This window comes from Camelus bactrianus, chromosome 6 (genome assembly GCF_048773025.1).
Source record: "Camelus bactrianus isolate YW-2024 breed Bactrian camel chromosome 6, ASM4877302v1, whole genome shotgun sequence".
Classification (NCBI taxonomy): domain Eukaryota; kingdom Metazoa; phylum Chordata; class Mammalia; order Artiodactyla; family Camelidae; genus Camelus; species Camelus bactrianus.
This window is the reverse complement of record NC_133544.1, coordinates 10,157,224-10,179,721: the sequence shown is the minus strand read 5'-3', so window position 1 is coordinate 10,179,721 and position 22,498 is coordinate 10,157,224. Positions and strand designations below refer to the sequence as shown.

Here is a 22,498-nt window from a genome sequence, read left to right as displayed (position 1 = left end):
AGCCTGGATGTGTTCTCTTAGCCTTACCTCTGTGGGCCTCGCTGTCACTGCTGGTTATCTACCTACCGGTACTCCCATCCTCAGGGGGCAGCAGGCAGGGTTGGCATACCACAGTGTGCCTTATCAGAATGGTCCTACATATTTTAGTGTGTCAAAAATTTGGCAAAGAAATAGAAGTTCCATCAGATGAGTTAACTATTATACTTTGATTTCAGTTCCCTAATATCTGATTACCTCAAAGAGTCCTTACTTTTAATATCCTATGAATCCAAGGGGCTGGTTCATTTATATGATAACACATGATGTTGTAGGAAATTAGAGTAAAATTTTCTAGCAAAAACCAAAATGGTATTGGCAACATTTAACAGGCATTTGAATACAAATAAAGCATATTAAGTATTTAACATTGCTCTTTCATTACAATTTAGGGATTAGATTATTGCCAAATTAATCTTCTGAATCATAGCTCTGATTATGTTGCTTTTCTACTCAAAAAATTTTTTTCTCCTTTTTCAATTTTATTAGGTAGAATGATTACAGTTCAACTGCACATACACTTTATATTGCACGTAAATACATACACACAGTATACTGCACATTTGTTTTTTCTACTCAAAAATTTTTGATGGGTTTTTAATGCCTAAAGAGTAAAGTTCAGACTCTTTAAACTGCCAATCAAAGCTTCCCAGGGTCTGACTGCATGTGTTCGCAGCCTCATATCCAGCTCTTCTTCCTATGCGTACCATTGCTGTTTCTCCACTGCTTCCTACTTCTCTTCATCCACGTACTGGCCATTCTGTGTTCTCCATCTGAAATCCTCCTCCCTATAATTCCCATTCAAATGCCACCTCCATATGATCCACCTTCAGATGCCCCCACTGAGTTCCACTTTCTCGGCTCCCTCGGTGGAAGGTCATTTCTTTATCCCCTGATCTCCCGTAGCATTTTGTTTTTACCTCAGTTGTGGCATTTAGCCTTTTATATTACATTTCAGTTGTAGTCATACCTGTCTTATCTGTTTTGGTTGACTTGACTTTGAAGTCAAGACCTGTGAATGGTTCACATGTTAGCCTGCTTGGACTCGTTAAACAACAGGAATTTATTTCTCATGGTTCTGGAGGCTGGGAAGTCCAAGACCAAGGCTGCAGCCTGTTTGGCTCCTCGCTGAGGGCTCTCCTCCCGGCTTGTAGATGCTTGTGTTCTCACCTGTATCCTTACGTGGTGGAGAGGGAGACAGCTCTGATCTCCCTCCCTGTTATTATAAGGACTTGAATCCCATAATGGAGACCCTACACTTATAACCTCTTCTAAGCCTAATTACCTCCCAAGGTCCCACCTCCAAATGTCATCACATTGAAGGTTAAGTCTTCAACATATCAATTTTGGAAGAGGTCACAAACGTTCAGCCCGTAACAATTCGTTTCTCCATTTACTTCCATAACCCCCAAGTACCTAGGATGATTTCTTGGTTATATATAATGTGCTTAATATATATTTTTAAAATAAGTGAATCAGTGACTTTATTGAATAAATACATATGTGCTAGATATGATGGGAGCAATAAAAAGAGTGTAAGAGCAGACTCCTGCTCTCAAGAAGCTCCTAATTTAATTGGTGAGACCAAATACAACCATGTACGAGGTTAGGAAACTATAAAGATATAAATATAATTCAAGATCACAAAAGAAGCTATGTCAAAAAGCTATATATATGAACACACAAATGCCAAATGTAGATGAATAGTATTTTTGCAGGAGTTCATGGGATGGAAAGGGCCCTCTAGGAAGTCAGAGTGGACTTTCCAGAATAGTGGAATTTCAGCAGCAGATTCTTTAAGGGTGGTAAAGTGTCAGTAAGCAGAAAAAGAAAGAATGTTCTAGGCTGCTGGAAAGGCAGTAAAGTACTGAAATGTCTTTGCATGAAACGATATTGCTTCACTAGCTACTGTAACTGTTTATAAAACTATGTTTTAAAAGTGGCTGGAATAATTTAACATAGATTTGCAGAATAATTAGATATCTATCAAGTAAGGGTGCATGTATTTCGTGGAAGGAATATGTGGCTTCTATATCCCTAGGAAGACTGATTGTCGTGTCACTTCATAACACACTAAGGACCTCGAGCCAGGCCTTGGGGGGCACCTCCCCACCTCCCTGTGTGATCTGTAGAACCTTTATAGAACGGACAGAGAAACTAGCATGGAGGCATTTTGAAGAGTTTGAAATGTGGCTGGGTGTTAAACAAAAGGAAAGACCATAAAAAAAAAAAAAAAGAAAAGAAAACCCAGAACTAAATCAAGACTGCCTGGCAGAAAAATACTGCACTGAGTAGAAATATGCAGTGCTGCACAGATAAAATGGAACACTTGAGAAGGCGCCGTTAGAGTTTCCTTTTGGTATTAAAAATCAGTGTGAGGGGGTCCAGAGTTAACTTTTTCTCTGGGGGCTCAGTTCTCAGACTGTCTAAATAAATGTCAATTTTTTTTTTGTCCTCTGCTTTTTACACTGCAGTGGAAAAAGTGGCTGTCATTTGTAGGTTTCTGGATATCCACTCAGTGACCAAAAACCACCTGCTGAAGTACTCCCTGGCACATGCCTTCTGCTGCTTTCTGACGGCTGTGGAGGACGTCAACCCAGCAGTGGCTACGAGGGCCGGCCTCCTGCTTGACACCATAAAGAGGCCAGCGTTGCAGGTGACATCAAATGTGCATTACCTTCTCTGCTCTACTAATTCATTAGTTATTTGTCACATAAACACATGTAATACTGGTATTGGTGACAGCAATGGAAATTTTTTAATTGGGAAAAACATCACAGAACCACACCATATTAACAGACCCTTTATTTTCATTTGTTGATTCTTTTCAGTCTTTGTCCCTGTTGCTAATATTACTTCTGACAGATGTCATTATTATATAATTTTTTGTGTGTGACAGATTTTTTAAAGTAGGCTGGTTTGTCTTAAACCATGCGGATGGCTTCTGGGCTGGAAGCCTTTGTCACTGAAGCTAGATGCTAAAAGAAATCAGATGAATTATAATACAAATCATAGCCAAACAAGAGAAGGTAAATATGCTACCAAAATGAAACAGCACAAATTAAAACCAAAGATACAGGAAATATGAGACCTGGAGAGAGTTGTTTATCTTATTTGGCACCTTCATTTTGTACTTGAAGAAACTGAGTCTTGGAGAAATAATGTGACTTATCAAAGGACACAGAGTGAATTCATGGGAGAACCAAGACTAGAACCTCCAAAGTCCTGATCTGCTGTTTTTCCACATTGGCACCTGATTTATTATTGTATTGTTATTATTAAAAGTAATAGTAATGGCAAGAGCTAACATTTGTTAAATAGGTATTGTGTTTCTGAGACAGTGTATTAAGAATGTCCCATCATGCATTACCTCTTTTAATCCTCACAATAACCATTTTACAGATAGAGAAGCAGAGGGTTAGGAAGGTTAGGTAACTTTTTTCAGTCACACGGCTAGTAAGCTGCAGAGCAAACTGAGGTCTGACTCTCATAATATCCATGTTCTTAATTGTGTGTGTGTGTGTGTGTGTGTGTACAGTTTCTCCTAAACCAGTGTAAGAGTTCTTCCTGTTAAAAAAAAAACTAAGAAGAAAGGGCAAATTATACAGGATCTAAAAAATTACAGAGTTACGCACCTTGTGGACCCACACCTCCCCATGTAGAAATTCTTCGTTGTCTTCTGGATAGTCCTTCTATGTTGGTCTTAATAAGATAAAGTGGTTGTATGTCTAACTCCTGCTCAGGGCCTGAAACATAGGAGGCACTCATTAAATAAGAGTTGAAAAAATTAATAGAATGGTTGGAGGAATTACAGTTTTTAAATTTCATTCAGCTAAAAAAAGGGGGAATGGTGCACTCATGCACTAGAGAAATGGATGCTCAGTCCATTCTAACTTTGATGTCTTAAGATTCTGTGTTCTACTCACATTTGAAGAAGATGAGGTGACATTACTTTCTTTTAGAATCATGGAATTTAGCATTGAAAGGGAATTTAAAGACTGTCTTCTTATGTATTCTAAAATGTAGTTTTGGAAGTATGCTTCTTTTAATAGAAACTACAGATATTAAAAAAGTAAACATTGGTTTGCGGGTATTTGGATTAAGTTATTTAATGCATCAGAAAAATCAGTAATAAACGTTTAGTTCAGGTTTCTGAGTCAAAATTTAAGAGACAGTCAACAATTAGGAGAAACTTCTCTTCTGCTTTTTTTTTTCCCCTACCAAAGATACAATTGAAGAAGATTTAAATTGGTTCATTCTACATTATGAATTGAGGAGGTTGCCTTGTTTCATTGACTTTGCTTAGTGTATTTACAACTGATTTTTCTTTATTTTCTCTTTTCTTTTTCTTTCTTTCTTTTTTTTTTTTTTAACCTTTTTCCCAGGGTCTGTGTCTTTGTCTTGACTTCCAGTTTGATACTGTGGTTAAAGATCGACCCACGATACTGAGCAAGCTTTTACTCTTGCATTTTCTTAAGCAAGACATTCCTGCTTTGAGCTGGGAGTTTTTTGTCAACAGATTTGAAACACTTTCTTTGGAAGCGCAGCTACATTTGGATTGTAACAAAGAATTTCCTTTTCCTACAAGTAAGCAAAATGAAAATCTTGCTTTAAACAGTCACAGTTCCTATTCTTGTGCTTGCTAGATAAACAGAAGATACTCTGCATGTAGTTTAATTTCCCATTATGGAGGATATCTTGACTTCATGTACATAATTCATCAAATGTTTATTGAGTATCTACTGTGGTAATCTGCAGATTAACTATTTTCTGGCATTCCAAAATCAAAATTCTTCTCGTTTATTTGAGGTTGGATGAGAACCATTTGTGACTCTGTGTTCCTTAAATATTTTTCAATCATCATTGTTTACGATGTTCATGAGCAATTTTGTTAGATATTTTTGCCCTTTTGTAAATTTACTCAGCCATGCTTATTAATCAGTTAACTGCAGCTCTAAATAGATGGGGGAAAGACTGTGGTCACTCAACCATTTATCCAGTGATAACAACATTAGATAATTTAATCTTATAGTCTAAACAGAAAAATGATAAGTGATAGTTAAAATAGATAATAGCCATGGATTTTTAATATAAGGCTTATCATAGAGGGAGATAGATGAATGAGGAATGTATCCCTGGAAGATGGTTTGTAGTATTGAATATATACAGAGATACAAACTAGTTATATAACATAGCTAGTTAAGGAAAATGACAGCCTCTGATTTCCTTTTGCAAAGCTATCACTGCTGTGAGGACCAATGTCGCTAACCTCAGTGATGCAGCACTGTGGAAGATCAAGAGGGCTCGTTTTGCAAGGAACCGCCAGAAGAGTGTGCGTTCCCTAAGAGACAGCGTGAAGGGGCCCGCAGAATCCAAGAGGGCGCTCTCCCTCCCTGAGACCCTAACCTCCAAAATCCGTTGAGTATCTTCTTCTGTCCTTCCTTTAAATCTGTTTGATGTCTTTCTGAGGCTGACATGTCTTGTTGAATGTTCACAGAGAGTAGTGTATTTAGTAAACTGAGTGCCTTCTGCTCCATTCCCTGGAGGGTCACCCCAGGTGTGTCAGGGCCCTGGGTGGCTTTTCCCCGTTGCTGGTGAAGCAAAGCCCTGATCCAGCAGTAGATTGTTTGGAAATGTAGAAGCAGCAAATCCACTAATGCTCGGCATGGAACTCAGAGGGGCGTTTGCTCCTAAGTCCTAGACTATGAAGGTTTCCACCACCAGTATTATAACCTAAGAGCTTCCTGGATGAGACTTTGACAAGAGCCATGGCAACTAAGAGAGCAGAGTGGAAATTTTGGAATACGTTGTCTTTTCATGCATGACAGAGGCAGCCAAGAAGCTCCCAGACAAACCAATGATAATGATGTTTTCAAAAAAGAAAAGTCAGACTGAGAAGTTAAATTTCTGCCCAGCTTCACCAGATAATTTATAAATAAGAACAAACGTCATTGCCAACTGAAAAAAAAGACCGCACATACTTGTTTTCTAAAGGTCTTTCTTTATATTGCAAGTTTAAAGAAAACAAAAAAACTACCAAATGACTAGATGAATTCTAATGATTAGCAATGGCTTATGAACGACAAATAATTAAAAATTCATAACTAAGTCACTGTATTAGTGAATGAGTACATTAAATATATTACTAACTTGTAAGATTTATTAAATGATTTAATTTTTAAAGAACTGCTGTGAAGTTAACAACACCATAAAACATATTTTTTATGTCAGAAGCTGAAATGTTTGCTTTTTCATTGGCATTTCTTGGAAGACAGCTTTCTGTAACATAACCACTTTTAATCATAAATATGATTTCATTTTATTTATTGCATTTTTCTCTATTTAATGACAAGCTATGGAAATGTGGTATTTTGAACTTTGGAAGAGTCAATGAAAGCCCTTTAAGCAATTAATAACCAGTTTTTCAGGGAGCAAAGATAATAACAGATGGCCATTTAAGAATAACCTCTAGCAGTGCTAGGCCAGGTGAAAACTGAAGTAGACCCTAGAAACCAATACCTAGATTTAAAATAAGTTACTGTTTCTATATGAATTTCCTAGCTCTTTTATAACCTAACCAATCAGCTTGGGATATAAATTTTATTTATCATAATTTCTTGTTAATTGGTTCACATGACAATTTTGAAGAATAAGAATTGAAGTAACATTAAAGGATGTTCTTTAGATTCAAATAAAACCACAAAACTTTTGTAATGTGAACATCTTATATGTGATGTTAATTGCAAATAAGAAAACTAAACTTGCTCCTGCTATCCAGTGCAGTTAGCACTGAGTATATTTTCTAGGCTCAAGTTGTTTTTAATGTTTATTTAAATAGAGTTGTTGTTGATTTTTAAGCTGTGAGGTTGACCAGGCATGAGCAGTCTGCTCCAGCTCTCGGTGGGACACCCGAACAGACACCAGGTGGGTACTTCTGACGTTGAAGGGCCGTGTGCAAGTGTCTATCACAGGTAGACAAGGTAAAGAATGCGGTGTCTCTAACTGGACCAGAGTGATATACTTACTATTTGAAAGCTTGAAGGGTCTTACCCCAGATGCTCAAGTGTTTGAGCCCCTCACATAGCAACTCTTTCCATCTTAAAATTGGTAGATGACTTTTAATCCTGTTAACTTATGGTCCAGTAAGAAGCATCATGTTACCCGAGTATGCACTTTTCCCCTGAGAGCCAATATGACTAGAACTATACGTAGTACTTACATTGGTGTGTGTATTTACACATAGAAATATTATATTGATATATCTCCGCTTTAGGAAAAACATTTCATTTACATTTTAAAATGTAGATTTGAACCACCATCATTCACTCATCCCTTAGCCATTACTGATTCTTTGCAACTCTTACCTGCATTTCTGTCTCTCAGAGAAAGGAGGATTTCCATTGTTTAGAGGACCATAGGATCATATTCAGCTTGGTACAGTGTAACTATCCTTTGATGTTCATGATAGATTACAGTTTATCTTGAAGTATCTTAAGGATTGAAGGAACACTGGCAAGGTTATTACAGACTAAATGTTATCTACACAAAAGATGCCATAACTTGCTGGGAAAATTGTGAAGTTTCCAAATACCTGCTTACATGTCCAGAACAAACCTGGTAACTACTACCTGTGTGTTATGCTACAAAACATTTGCTTTTTCATCTAAGAATAGTTTTAAAATAAACTTTTCAGAATGGTACCGACACTTTTAGAAGGAAAATTTCAAGTAAGGAGACTTTCAAGAATGTCTGTGTTATGTGTTATGAAAAGGGTGCTTGACGGGGGGAGGGTATAACTCAGTGGTAGAGCATGTGCTTAGCATGCATGAGGTCCTGGGTTCAATCCCCAGAACCTCCATTAAAATAAATAAGTAAATACACCTAATTACCTCCTCTCCTCTCCCTCTCCCAAAAAAAAGGATGCTAGAAAGAGAAGCAGTTAGTGGTGGGAGAGGAGGAGAAGAGAGAGAGCCCCAAATGTTATGAATGCAGATGTCAGATGTTGGTCAAAGTGTATTCTCTCTTTTAAAATTCATGAGAAAATAGAAACAGTAAACACTTGGCAGAGTCCTTCTACCTTGTTTTGAGTATCACTCAGGCCTCAACTGTGCTGAGATTTTTTTAATAAAGGATAAAAATAAGAACTTCTGATCCTGAGCTTCATTAAAAATGTGAAAAGCATCCATTTCCCCTTCAGTTATGTCTTTCTGAGATTGGTCTTATGCAATTTCATAAATTCTCTTTATCTTACCTTATCTTTTCTTTTTGTCTCAAGGCTTAGTTGGAAAGCTAGTCTTTAATTATTATTCATTTTAGCACTCCAACCACAGGAGTCCTCTCACATCTCTTTGGAAAAATATGTACATATGTTTCTTGACATTAAGAAAAGCCTTCAGGCATCTAATTGTCCCACCAAAAGTGATCAGATGGAAAAAGGGCGGATAACAGCCCTGCTGAAATTAAATATAAAGCTAAAGCTTCTGGAAAGATAATTACATGACACTACCATAAGCAAAACTTGCTTAGCTTTGGAAACAGATGGCTCAGCTTATAAGGCAACTTCAAACTAGTTTTTCATTTTGCATTATTATTTGCTGGACACTGTTTTAACTTGGAAGCAAAGACACACCAAGGTAATCGTAAGATTGTACAGGGTTGTTTAAGAATAGTAATTAAGTGGAAACTGAAGAACTTGCTACTTAACGACCATGCTTTTGTTTGGTGCAGTAATGAGCTCCTCTGTGCAAGACCTCTTATTGAACAGTCCTGAAATAAAGCAGATGTCCTTTAATTATGCAGCAAGACAATTTTAGTTGCTGTTTAGGCTGAACTTTTTGACATTAGATTTACAATTTATGGCTCTCTGATCTTAGCTTTTACATATTTCCCACAGCAAATTTAGCAACAGAAACACACTTATATAGAAGGTAAACTCTGCAAGGCCACTGAATTTCCGTTCCTCTGTGCCTTATATCAGTCAGATCAAAGGCCTTTGTGCATATGAGTAAAATTCTTAAGCTATCACCACTGAAACATTAGAGATATGTTAACATTCTCATTTTACGGAAGAGGAAACGGAGGCTCCCAGAAAGTAATAAGTTTCACAAGCTTGTTGGTGACATATCTGGGTCTCAAGCCCAGATGTCTTGATCTCTTGCAAGGCATGTGTGGTAAAGCTAGCAGGAGCTCAGAACCTTCATTTAATCCTAATTGATGAAATACATAATTTCATCTGCTTAATCTGAAGTTGATATAATTGGATATAAGCTGTTTTTTCACTGATGCCATGAGAACCAGGAATTCTTTTTTTTTTTTTTCTGGTGATTCAGAATACTTGCTGAATATTAATTGAATATAATACAGCAGTTATGGTTAGGTTATAATAGCACAATACTGAAAAATTGGTATCAACCCCATGTGATCATGGGACACTTACCTATATCTTGTTTCTCATCCCCTGGAATGAATAATTAAATAATAGTATGTATATAATTATAATAATAACAATAAAAACCTTATATATGTATAATACCTCTTTATAAAGAGTGTTTTTAATGCAAATCATCTAATTTCAATTTCAGAACAATTTTGCACATACATAGAGTAGTATTTTTTCCTACTTCATATATAGACAGGGAAACTGACGTCCTGAGGGACTAAGTAATTCTGCTTACATGATTTGCTCAATATCACACATAACTCATTAGAGATACTTGAGTCCAGGAGACTTGGTTTGCTTTCTTTCCACTACAGCTACTTCTCAGTGAATTGGTCTCAGGGTATTCCTGCCCTGGGGGACTTGAGGACACCAGTCTTGTTAGGGAGCTGACCTGGGCAGTCAGACCTGCTACAGTGTGACTTAAGTCCATGAGTATCCAGACCAAAGGACTTTCCCAATTAGGACTCACAGATTGGTCTAGAGCTATCCTAATCCCTAAAGGGACAGTGGATACTTTCAGTTATACTCCAGCCTGCAGCGAAACCTTGAGATCTGATTTTGTATCAACAAGAGAAGGTGGCTCAATACTGGGTGGCATTGGTAAAACTCTTGTATTTCCTGCCTCCCTCTTAGTGTCCAGCCTGGAATTCCAAAATATTTCTCTTTGGGGTCTCTCTTTCTTTCTAGAGGTGGTTGACAAGTCATGTCTTGTCATGTCTTACAATTCATGCAGAATGCCTATTGGTCATTAAGACCCAATAAATCAAAGAGTTCAGTTGTTTTTATAGGAATGCTCTTATCTGGAACGATAGGTTTGGGAAATGACAGTTTCCGTTGAGCACTTTTTGGGCACCTGCTGTACTAAGAAATACGAAGAATATAAAGATACTTCAGAAATGTTTACACTCTCAACTTGCTTATAGTCAAGTAAGGGAGATAAAGTATGAACATAGTAAACTCTCATCTAGAGTGAAAGTGACAAGTACTACAGGATCGTACATGTCAGATGCATTGGGAGGAGAGCTGGAGGCGGCAGGGAGGTCTTGTGGACAGGTGACTTCTCAGCCAGACCTAAACAGAGTGGGTAGGATGTAAACACATGGCAATAGGATGTGGGACAGGAAGAGGCAAAGGTAGGGGGCTATGCAGTTAGTAAAAGACCCCAGGTTTATAGCCCTTTTGTGGCTGTGTGCATACACAAGAGAATTGCTGTAAACGAAGCTTTGAGTTGAGTCAATCAGTTAGGGAGATCTATGAGGCAGTGGAATTAGAACTACCAGCATAATGCAGCCTCGTTTTTAGTGCTTGATCACTGGCTTCTCTGGACCAAATGCAGAGTAAACTCATGGAGACTTCTTTCCACTACCTAATTATCACTTGTCAACCTGCCAGGGAGGTCAGACTTACACAGATGAATGTTCCCTGTTTCCCTACCCACTTCCTTGTTGTTTGGGAACTTCATTTTTCTCCCATGTAGAAGACAAGATAAGAAATATTTATTTGAATTCAGTGCACTTAAACATTTACAGATGGTAAGCATCTATTGTACGCCCCATATTCTGTGAGGGATGTAAGATTGGATAAGACATAGCACTTGCCCTCAAAGAGTCTTTGTTCTTACAGCAGAAATACAGCAAATGAATAGATGAAAAGTCCTGCCTTGCCTAATAGCTATTTGCCACATGAGAGTTGGGAAATGCTGAAGAAAATCTTCCTGCATTCTTCCCTTTCTCCCACCCACCTTCCCTCCTTTGTTGCTTTTGGAGATTTACAGAATTTAGAGGTCACAATTGCTGAGAGGAAGGTGGACATATTAATAAGAATGGCTTCTGGGGACAGATCCATAGGATAAAATTGGGGGTGGGGGTGGAGGACCACCTTGCAAGGTGAAGAGAGCACCAAGAGCAAAGACTCCAAGCTGGGAAAATGGTGGCTCCATTCTGAGATCCAGGAGTAGCCCAGGGTCTAAGAATGCTGAGCATTTGGGGTGGGAGCAATAGGAGATAAGTCTGGAAAAGCAGCTTCTGATCCTGCCTGGTTTCAAATTGTCTAAATAAATAAAATTATATTGTACTATGGAGCTTCAATCAGTTGTGCCACTCTGTGGACAGATTGGGGTGGACCCAATCCGTGTTATAGTTATGGTAGTAATAGCTCTGCCTCCATGATGATAACAATCTTTACATTTTTCTTTAGAAAAATGATAAAATCAAATCTCTTAACATGTTAAGTCTCTGTAGCTAAAACAGATATAGGAATTTCATAGACTTACTTGAATTTCATAGAATTCAAGACTAGAATTCAAAAGTAAGTTTTAATTGCCGCACCTTAGAAAATATTAAAGGCACTTACTTTTAAAATGGAAATTTTATATCCTTTATATATAACAAAGATAGTAATACTGTCTTTATCAATAAAGAAAATTTCAGCTTTCCTAGGTACATTTTTCACAGGGATTTGATTAAGGTAATTTTACTTAATGAAGAGTGGTGCCAGTCATATGCTTTTACTATTTTTAAAGACAGGCAATACACAAAGCACAGACTTGCAAAGTCCACACCAGAGGTTTTTTTGTTTTGTTTTGTTTTTTTGCTTTATGCGAAATGCTCCATTAACTAGCTCTTTTTTTCAGTACATTTAGTGGCTTGTTAAAAGATCACTCGTTACTGGCTATTCAGGGAAAGCAAAGAGCAGCAGGCTCAAAGCTCAGCACTGAAGATCAATAAAAATGAACCCAAAATGAGGACAGGGCATTTGTGAAGTGATAATTAGTCATTAGGAAAATATGATGGGAAAAGTTAAAGTTACACAATTTAAAAAAAAAATCTACTTGCAATAGAGAGAAGAGACTTGACATATTTAAAGGTGAAGTCTGATAGTTTATTGTCTAGACTTCAACTGAGATGGAAGGAAATGTGGGAGCCGGTGACCTAGCTGGGCCTTATCGGGAGCTCCCTTTCTTCTGTTTGTGTTCCCTAGACTGTCAGGGCTGTCAAACAAAGGTGCCTATCTTTCTCAAACACTCCCCAGTTCCATTTTTAACTTTGGGACTTTGGAGTCAAGCCTGTCTGGACTTGGAGGTGGCCGAGCAGGACTGAGTGATAATGCTCTCTTAAACCTTGCCCCCCAGAGCTAAAACGAATTGAGGAATGAAGCTATACCATCATAACAGCCATCACTTGCTGCTACGATAACACTGAACCCTGCAGGGAACCCAGATTCTCACACTTGTCACATGCTTGGCCCAAGCTTGCCCAAAGCAATAACCTCCTTCTAGGTGTAAGGTAATACTCTGAAGGAAAAAAAAAAATCAAGATTAAATATTTTTCAGTGCTGAAAAAATAGTTCTCTAAACTTTCTTTTTTAATGAGGATTTACAGAGCTATTGCTTTTGGCCTGATCTTCTATTTCAAACATTTAATTTAATTATAATACACAGCAAGGCTTCACATATCTGACCTTTCAGTGAAATAGGATGTTCCACGTAAGTTTTTTTTTTCTGATAGCTCACATGTGCCTAATAAATAATGATAATATTAACAACTTATTGATCGCTCCCTGCATGTGAAACATCATAGTGCAACAAATCCTTAGGTTTTATTTGAATAATTTTTGGTAAAAACATCTTTAAAATACATTGCACACATTTATTCCTTCATGAACAGACTCTATGACAGAAAATGTTAATGCCTGAGAGTCGTGTTGAAGCTTAGACTTGGTTGATTCTGCTGCCTCTTCCCTCGCTGTCAACTATCCCATCTCAGTGTATCACTTTTGAACAGACCAACATTCTTCTGATTGTTTGGGGAAAACTAGACAACCAAGCATGTCACCTTCTGTGCATTTCTAAACTAACCAATTCTGAATTTGGCATTACCTTCAGGCCACTGCTTCAGAGAAGGTCCTTTGGCTTGAGACAGCTCATTTCCGTAGTCCTGAGAAAAAACATTTCTCCTATCTTGCTTCCCTTGGCTGTGTCCTGGAAGATTGAGATTTTGCCAAATTAGTTGAGGAGTTAGTGGATATAAATTACTACCTAGCACTTTGTTGTATCCGGTATACTGTACTGGATGGGTACAAAGTTTGGTTTACAAAGGTTTGTAACCAAAGCTTGTCATCATTTAGAACGTCTCCTAGATAAGAATGCTGGTGTGCTGATCTAACCCACCAGGCAAAAACTTTGTGTCCAGTTTAGAAATTCTGATATTGCTTGTCAAAGGAAGGACGAGAATGCAGAGAGTATTTTGAACAAGGCCCAGAACATAAATACAGAAGAACAAATCTCATTCTACCTTCCCTCAAAGTCCTAAACTAAACCAAATCAGAAAAGGCAGAGAACAAGGGGAGGCAGGGCATAGTTTCGGATTTTAAGAAATATCAGCAAAGTCAATGAAGGGACCTGCTCAGAGGTAATTATTTGTTAGGTTAAGAGTAGTCAAGAGCTAAGGATTTTTTTTTCTTTCCACGTGAACTTTCAGTTCACCTTCATGTCGTGTTTTTCTCTGTGTTTTAAAAGTTCCTGCTTCTTTCTGTCTGTGCCTGCCCCCCACCCCTTGTATGTTTCTCATTACACACAGCAGGTCTTACAATTTGCTATTTCTAATTTTGCCTATCATTCAAAGAGTACACGCTGCTAGTATTTCAGGATATGGAGAAGAAAACTTTTTTTTTTTTTTGGCATCAGCTGATTTTTGAACATAGCTGAATTGAAATAATAATTTAAACAAAATAACCCAGTGAATGTTTTAGTTGCTCAGTGGATTTTAGGAATATTATTTTTGTGGTTATTCTTACATACTCATTTTACAAAGCTGAAAGGGAAACTTCTCTTTATTAATGAGGATAAAACTTTGCCAAGATATTAAAAAATTCACTAAATGCAAAGTTTACATAGGTGTTTGTCTTGCTGTTTGAAGGTAACCTTGCTTAATAGTCTCCTATTTGTATTTCTAGTCTCTTATTATTCCCAAATTACTTGATTGTTAATGAACACAGTAACTTCCACCCAGTGGACCAGTGCTTTGCATAGTAGGCCAACTTGTGCCTTTAAGTTTGTCTAGAGCAGACCTTTAAATATTTAGAGGCGGTAGAAAGAATGGTGCTTTATCAGTAAGTGAGATTTTAGTGTAAACTTCCTTGTGGGGGAGCCACCCACTGAGGACCTTTCTTACACTGACAGGACAACAATCCCCTGAGAATGACAACACCATCAAGGACCTCCTCCCAGAAGATGCTGGGATCGACCACCAGACGGTGCACCAGCTGATTACAGTGCTCATGAAGTTCATGGCCAAGGATGAGAGCAGCGCCGAGTCAGACATCAGCAGCGCCAAGGCCTTCAACACGGTCAAGCGGCACCTGTACGTCTTACTCGGCTACGACCAGCAGGAAGGTTGCTTCATGATCGCGCCTCAAAAAATGCGCCTGTCAACTTGCTTTAATGCGTTTATTGCAGGAATTGCCCAAGTAAGTGTAAGCTTTCCAGGAGTCACACCATTAGGCTTTTAGTAGAAACAAGTCATTAAATTCCACTTAGCCAACATTGGTCAAGTGTGAAGCTTTGCGCAAGTTACTTTATTAGGCAGGGGTGTGCAGAGGACAGCAGCAGCCTGATATCATAAAGGGAGTTAGAGTTTGGTTTTTTTTTTTCAGTAAAATACACATAACATAAAACTTAGTGTTTTAATCCTTTCTAAGTGTACAATTCAGTGGCAACACGTATATTCAGATTGTTATGCAACCATCAGCGCTGTGCATCTCTAGAACGTTTTCATCACCCTAAACTGAAACTCTATCCATTAAACAATAATAGAGTGTGGAGTTTTTGTTTGTAGGTTTTTTTTTTAATCCTTTTTCTTTTTTGCCTTGAAGTGGAGAGTTGAGTTAATCATCCAACTTCATGTCACATTATCATCATTGGCTTTTTCCATGTTTCTCTGCGACTCCTGACTGTTATATTGTACACCATGGTGTGCATTTCCCGTGATTTAACTATCCATTTCCCCAGTGATGGACACTCATGTTGCTTCCAGCTCCTCACTACCACGTACAGATCAGCACTGAACATTCTGTACATACACCTTATTCACCAAGAGGGTGAAGAACTCCTTTGGAATATGGATCCAGGAGCAGAATTAGCAGATCTTTGGGTCTATCTATGTGTCTAATTTGACCAGAGCTGCAAATCTCACTCTCTGGAATGACTGCCCCAATCTGCAAAGGGTGTAGAACTTGGGACTAGAGAGACATGGATATGAATTTCAGCTCTGCCCTGTTATTAACTCTTATGGCCTCAGAGGCATCCCTGCTTGTTTGCTCATTGGTAACAGATTTTTTTTGTTTTGTTTTGGAATGGTGAGAGACAACATATTGCAAAGCATCTTTATCACTGCCTATCTATGGTAGGAACTCAATGATGGTAGCTGTTATCAGTTAGTTCAAGTAGATTATCATAAATGAACCCAGATAAACAAAGGTGGAGCAATATGTATGCAATTGTCTCTTGCTGGTGCTGAAAACTAGAATGATTACTAATACTAATTACTAATACATCACTAATACTCAGCTGTCTGTGATGAAGAGAGAACACACCATTTCAGTGCCAGATTTCCCCTCCCTTCCTCCCTCACGCTTCTCTTTCTATATTCATGTTATGCATATTTATTTTAGAAATATAAGCAAAAAAATAAAATGCAAATCTCCAGGAAACTCGTGACAAAAATAACTTACTAACATTTTGGCGTTTATTACTGACCCCAAATATACGTAACATTCATATATGCATGTATTCATACATATGTGTGTGTATGTGCACATTTTTTACAATAATGGGATCATTTATACATACATACTGATAATGTGTACCACCTGATGTAAATATATATGTACCTTTTTAAGCCTAAACTTTATTATGAAGTTTGTATCATGTAAATAAATTTGTACCATACCCATTTAATAGCTGTACAGTATTCTGTTGTCATACAAATCATCTTTTATTTAACTTATTTCATATTGTTGAACATGGAGGTTGTTTTCGATTTGAGGTGGCCATAATGCTGGATATCTTTATGCATACATCGTGGAACACCTGTCTTATTATTTCCTTAAGATGTATTAGAGGCTGTGTGCTTTTTCCTGCTCCTGAATATGTGTTGCTAAACTGCTCTCCTAAAACAACGTATTGAGAAATCCTCTTGCCAGCAGAGTCTAAGAATGCCCGTTTCCCCACATGATTACCAATCCTTGGTGTTTTCATTGGCTCTAGCTTAATTCTACCTAATTGTTTAATAGGACGTTTTAATAAAAGGTAAAATTTATTTTCAACAGATAAGTATATTAAATAATGAGATAATTAAGTAGACTAAAACTATTTAAGTTACAAGTTTTAAAATTTCTTGTGAGAGGGCTTTTCCTCCTTTTATGGGCACAGGCCATTACTATTAATGTTTTGTGAGATACCTGTTAAATATTTTGCAGGGTTTTGATTGTTCAGAATTTTCCTTTTGGCTTATAAGTGGTTCTTTATAGTTTTCCTTCAGTTATTATTTTTTTTTTCCTATTTCAGGTTATGGACTATAACATTAATTTGGGAAAACACCTTCTCCCCTTGGTGGTTCAGGTGCTCAAATACTGCTCTTGCCCTCAACTACGGCATTATTTCCAACAGCCACCTCGTTGTTCCCTCTGGTCCCTAAAACCTCACATTCGGCAGATGTGGTTGAAGGCCTTGCTTGTCATCCTTTACAAGGTGAGTTGCTGTAGTCGCTCCTTCTCTTGGGTGGAATGATTCTCTTAGAACATTTAAGAGACCTAAGTTGAAAATTTTGTAGGATAGTAAGTCGACCTTCAGAGGAAGATTCATGATGTACAATTAGAAGTAAAGAGCCATTGGAATGAAAACAGCAATGTAGACCATGCCAGTGTACATGCTGAAATGTTTAAAACAAAATATGATGAATTGTAGGATATTGATTAACAACCTCTGTTTATGCTCAGAATCTCATATTTTATCTGTGTATTAATTATTATGTAGGAAAAACAAGAAAACTATTTAAGATTGTACTCGTACACCAAATGTTTATGCCAGATAATTTTCTTGAAAGGAATTATACCTACAAACCAGAATGCATTGCCATCCATGATTTGGTGCAAGAAGAGGGGAATACAGTTCCTTGTCAAAATAAGGCCATGATAAGAATTTATGTTTCTGCTTTTCTGTGTTTTTCTTTGTATTATACCCAAAAGAGACTGAGAAAAATATCTAGCAAGATCAAGTGGAAAACTTACCCTTCAAAATAACCATTTATATTTTTCTCCCTCCATTTTATTGAGCAGTATCCCTACCGAGACTGTGATATCAGCAAGGTCCTGCTGCATCTGATTCACATAACAGTCAATACACTCAATGCACAGTATCATAGCTGCAAGCCCCATGCCACGGCAGGACCTTTGTACAGTGACAACAGTAACATAAGCAGATACAGCGAAAAAGAAAAAGGTACTTTACATATCTCAATTCTATCCCAAACTTAGCTTGAATACGTAATACATTTCTGGACGATGTTTTTCTTAGATAATAGAGGAGCATCCCCAGATATCATTCTGGAGTCAAAACATTACTGACTGTTTCATTAATTTTCCAACTTTCCCATCATTGTTGCTGCTTTAAATTTTTAAATGGGCACCCAAGGGAAGTAATTGACATGCTTCTAAAGCCCCTTTCAGAAGAAATAATGCTTTGTAAAAAAATGTCTGCTTTTTGGTTAAGGAGCCTCTGTAAACCTTTTCCTACATGTTAGAAACATGTTGCTTTGGGCCGTCTCATAAATCTTGGTTGGTGCTCCGTGGTTGGTGCTCCGTGGAGCCATAACCTTGTCTATCTCTAGTTTGCTCCTGACCTTGCACTCATAGATTTGAATGGAGTCTAAATTTGCTGAAGTGCTTTTTGCCTCCTTATTCAATAACAATTAATTGAAGGCAACTGAAATGAAACATTTTTGCTACAAAGATTTAAATTATTTCCAGTATCGACACTTCTAATACTGATAGCTTTCTGCAGAGGAGGCAGTAGAAGGAAACTTTAGAGTCAAATTTCAGCCTGGGTGTTTTCAGGTGAGAGTTGAAGAGACAAGGTGTATCTTTAGTGCATGTCACAGGGTGATTGGACTTGTAAAAGGTGACATCGTCTCATCTAGTCCTGAGAGAAAGCCAAGTGCCCCATGACGCTTTGTGGTGTTAATAGATAGTTTTTGGTAGGACTGTTCTGGAAATATCTGAGTAGGACAGATTGGAGCCAGTGTTTCCTTTATTACCAAAAGGTCCAAGAGTCTAGGTTGGCCACAGATGAAACTGTGAGAACTAAGTTATGTAAGTTCTGCTGCCATTCAGATGCCTCCTGAAGAATATCTTGCTTACCAGCGTAGGTCCTAGTTTCTGGGAAATTGGACAGACTCAGTTAAACTGTAGATGTCCTCAACGTGGGCTTAGCATTTGGGCTAATCCCTGGCGAACCTTTCTGGATGAGAGGAGCCATCCTGAAGTCTTTCTGTCTCTCTCATTCAGTACATTTTGAGAATTATTTCAAAGTTATGTATTGGAAGTTACATATCTATTTCTTCAAAAAATTGTATTTTTCAAAGGAGACTTTGTAAAAAGGAAATAAATAAAACAGATCACTGTGTTGATAGGTATCCCCAGCATTGTAGAAGTTCACTGAGAGTTTTGTATCCATTTTGATCATTAACACTTATTTCTTTTATTTGACCAAAAAGATTAGTGTGATTATTTTATCTAACATCTACTGCTTCAGATTTCATTCACTTGTAGAATCTTGTGTTTTAGGATAGGATTGGTCCTTAAAAGTTAATTTTATGCCCTTACTCCTCTTATATGCAAGAAATCTTAAATAATCATAATCACACCTGAACCCCATTTGGTCATCTAGGTAGATATAAATATAGGCCAAACACTATGATTTCAGTGATGTTCAACTTGAATAGAGATTAATTCCATTTACTGTGGTATTAAGTGCATTTTTGTAGCATTTTCTCTTGCTGCTTTGTACCATGGCTTTGGCTTTGCCAAAGGATGAAAGAAGAAGTGAACATCATGGGTTGCAACATAGCAACCCTTTCCTCACTAATGCGTTTCTGGGCTTATCTTCGATTTAAAAGTGGCCAAATGGGAATGTAAGAGGACTTAGACGTAACAAGGCCCTCACAAGCTTGATAGGACTCTAAGCGACCAGGTTGTTTATGAGCCTCAGGATCATAAGAGTCAAAGATTCCTTCTGGGATTCGTAATAGCCACCCATGGCGAGCTCTTCAGGGGAGTCTTACTTTAATAGGAGAAGTGTTATTTTCTGGTTTTTTTTTTTTTTCCTTTGTTTACTCTTTCAGTCCATAATCATTTGTGGAGCTTTCGAGATAGCTGGTGGCTTTTCTAAGCTTTTTCTGTGTGTTGTGTGCTTCATTACCAAATGTAGAGTACAGTATTTTGCATTCACAAAGTATAAGGTGCATGTACTGTTAGGCTGTGTCTATGCCAGTTCTCAAATCCTAGGAAGGGCAAAGTCCACTCATTTTGCTTAATATTCTTTTGCCAAAATAGCCTGAAAATTCACCAAAAGCAGACACAGGTGTGTCCCAGATTCCTGACGTGTACATGTTATCCAGTTTTAAGTGCTTTGGGAAAGTTTCCCCTGTTTAAAGGACCTTTTGGAATACTGAGATACCTCTCTTGAAAATGCTGCCAATTGTGACATAGAAAATGAGGGGCGACCTTGTAACCGGTTGCTCTGTACAACATATGAATAATTTGACACCTGAATGAAATGCCAAGCCACGGCTAGACTTGGGCTGGTGTAGAAACCGCCCTAGACGTCGTGTTCCACAATGCTTTCCCTGAAATGCTTGTGTAGACACAGCCTAAGAGAGAATAACCTCTTAAGTGTAATTTTGACTTTCTCTCCCCAATTAGAAGAAGATAGTGTTTTTGATGAATCTGATATTCATGATACACCTACTGGACCCTGCAATAAAGAGTCTCAAACTTTTTTTGCAAGATTGAAAAGGATAGGCGGCAGCAAAATGGTGAAATATCAGCCGGTTGAGATGAATGTTCAGAGAAGTATGAACTTTTTCCTCTTAGTAATTTTATGCAGAAATGTTGTACTCTACTGTTTGTTTGGGGTGAAATCTTAATTTTATTATGTTACTACACATTTTAATACTGTTGATTTTATATATATATGTATGCACAACCAGTATATATATATACACACTTATATATATACGTGAATTGACAGATACATCATTAACGTCATGATTGTCTTAGAGGGCCATTGCTTGATTTGATTTGTTGCAAAATGTTTGCTTCTCTTCCACACAATTTGAATAGAGTTCCCCAGATCTGCCTCAGCCAAAAGCGATCCCCTCTCCTGTCCACAAACGAATAGAGCTGAGGAATTAACCCAAACCTGATTTTGGAAATAAGATCTTAAACTGCCATTTTGGGTTCTTTCACTCCAAAGTTTTCTAGTTTTTGAAATTAGAATGAACCTTATGAAAACTTGGCCAGAAAGTGAGTTTTACCTTCTGGTGGAGCTGGGATTGTGATTATGATTTGTGCCAGTTGTATGCCCAAGTATGAGGGGGGAAAAAGGTGAAATCTCCAAGTAAAATAGTGCTAGCTTTTTTTGTTTTAATCAGGTGAAATAGAACTGGCTGAATATAGAGAAACGGGTGCATTACAAGACAGCATTCTACACTGTGTGAGAGAAGAAAGCATTCAGAAAAAAAAGCTGCGCTCTTTAAAACAAAAATCTCTTGATATAGGGAATGCAGACTCCCTCTTGTTTACGCTAGACGAGCATCGCAGGAAGTCCTGCATAGACCGGTGTGACCTAGATAAGCCTGCTGTCCAGGCTGCTCACATCATGCAAAGACAGCATGATCATGGACGTTCTAGACAGAACTCTGCTACGAGGCCTGACAATGCTGAAATCCCTGAGAACCCAGCGATGGAAAGCTTTCAAGAAACTCGAAGGCCTGTCATACCAGAAGTCAGGTTAAACTGCATGGAGACATTTGAGGTGAAAGTTGATTCTCCAATAAAGCCTGCTCCCAAAGAGGATTTAGATCTGATAGATTTGTCCTCAGATTCAACATCTGGGCCTGAGAAACACTCCATGCTCTCAACATCGGACAGCGACTCTCTTGTGTTCGAACCTCTTCCTCCTCTCCGAATAGTAGAGAGTGATGAAGAGGAGACCATGGACCAAGGAAACGATGATGCCTCTGGTAAAAACGCTGCCTCCTCTCCCTCCATCCCCAGCCACCCCTCTGTCCTCAGCCTAAGTACCACTCCCCTTGTGCAAGTAAGTGTGGAGGATTGTTCCAAAGACTTTTCTTCTAAGGACTCAGGAAATAACCAGTCAGCAGGTGACAAGGACTCCTCTCTCATAGCCCTGGAAGACCCCACAGACTCTGAAGAACTGTCCAAGCCGGAGTTGCTGCAAGAGCTTTCCTATGGCAGCCCGCTCACGCTTAAACAGAAACGAGACCTCCTTCAGAAGTCGTTTGCTCTCCCCGACATGTCACTGGATGATAACCCCGAGCCCAGCATCGAGGAAGAGAAGTCAGATGGGCTAATACCAAGTTCAGGGGCAAAAACTGTCCTCCTCAAAGTCCCTGAAGATTCTGAGAATCCAATGGAAAGTGAGAAGCCTGACACCAGTGCTGACTCAGACGCGGAACAGAACCCCGAGAAGAAGGCAGAAGAGGAGGGAGCTGAGGGATCCGAATTTAAGATTCAGATTGTTCCCAGGCAGCGGAAGCAGAGGAAGATCGCTGTCAGTGCCATCCAGAGAGAGTACCTCGACATTTCCTTCAACATTCTAGACAAACTGGGAGATCAGAAAGACCCAGGTGAGCGCGTCTCTCTTCTTCCTCCCAGCCTCACATTCAAGTTTGTGCATCTTACTTGTTTAGGGTCTTGGCACTGGGTATGCATCAAACTTTCAAT

General features: G+C 38.3%; 1 protein-coding gene across 3 annotated transcripts in view; it reads left to right on the top strand.

The window, feature by feature from the left end:
- The window catches only part of UNC79 (unc-79 homolog, NALCN channel complex subunit), a 171,626-nt gene that overhangs the window by 85,720 nt on the left and 63,408 nt on the right, over positions 1-22,498 (top strand). The window contains exons 21-29 of one of the 3 annotated variants that reach the window (XM_074364785.1): positions 2,511-2,692; positions 4,422-4,623; positions 5,274-5,453; positions 6,895-6,960; positions 14,655-14,941; positions 17,040-17,222; positions 17,810-17,972; positions 20,453-20,602; positions 21,184-22,401. In XM_074364785.1, the coding sequence (XP_074220886.1) occupies positions 2,511-2,692; positions 4,422-4,623; positions 5,274-5,453; positions 6,895-6,960; positions 14,655-14,941; positions 17,040-17,222; positions 17,810-17,972; positions 20,453-20,602; positions 21,184-22,401 (2,631 nt within the window). The remainder of the gene's footprint in view (positions 1-2,510; positions 2,693-4,421; positions 4,624-5,273; positions 5,454-6,894; positions 6,961-14,654; positions 14,942-17,039; positions 17,223-17,809; positions 17,973-20,452; positions 20,603-21,183; positions 22,402-22,498) is intronic. The other 2 variants (XM_074364786.1, XM_010968720.3) reach the window with 2 other exon arrangements.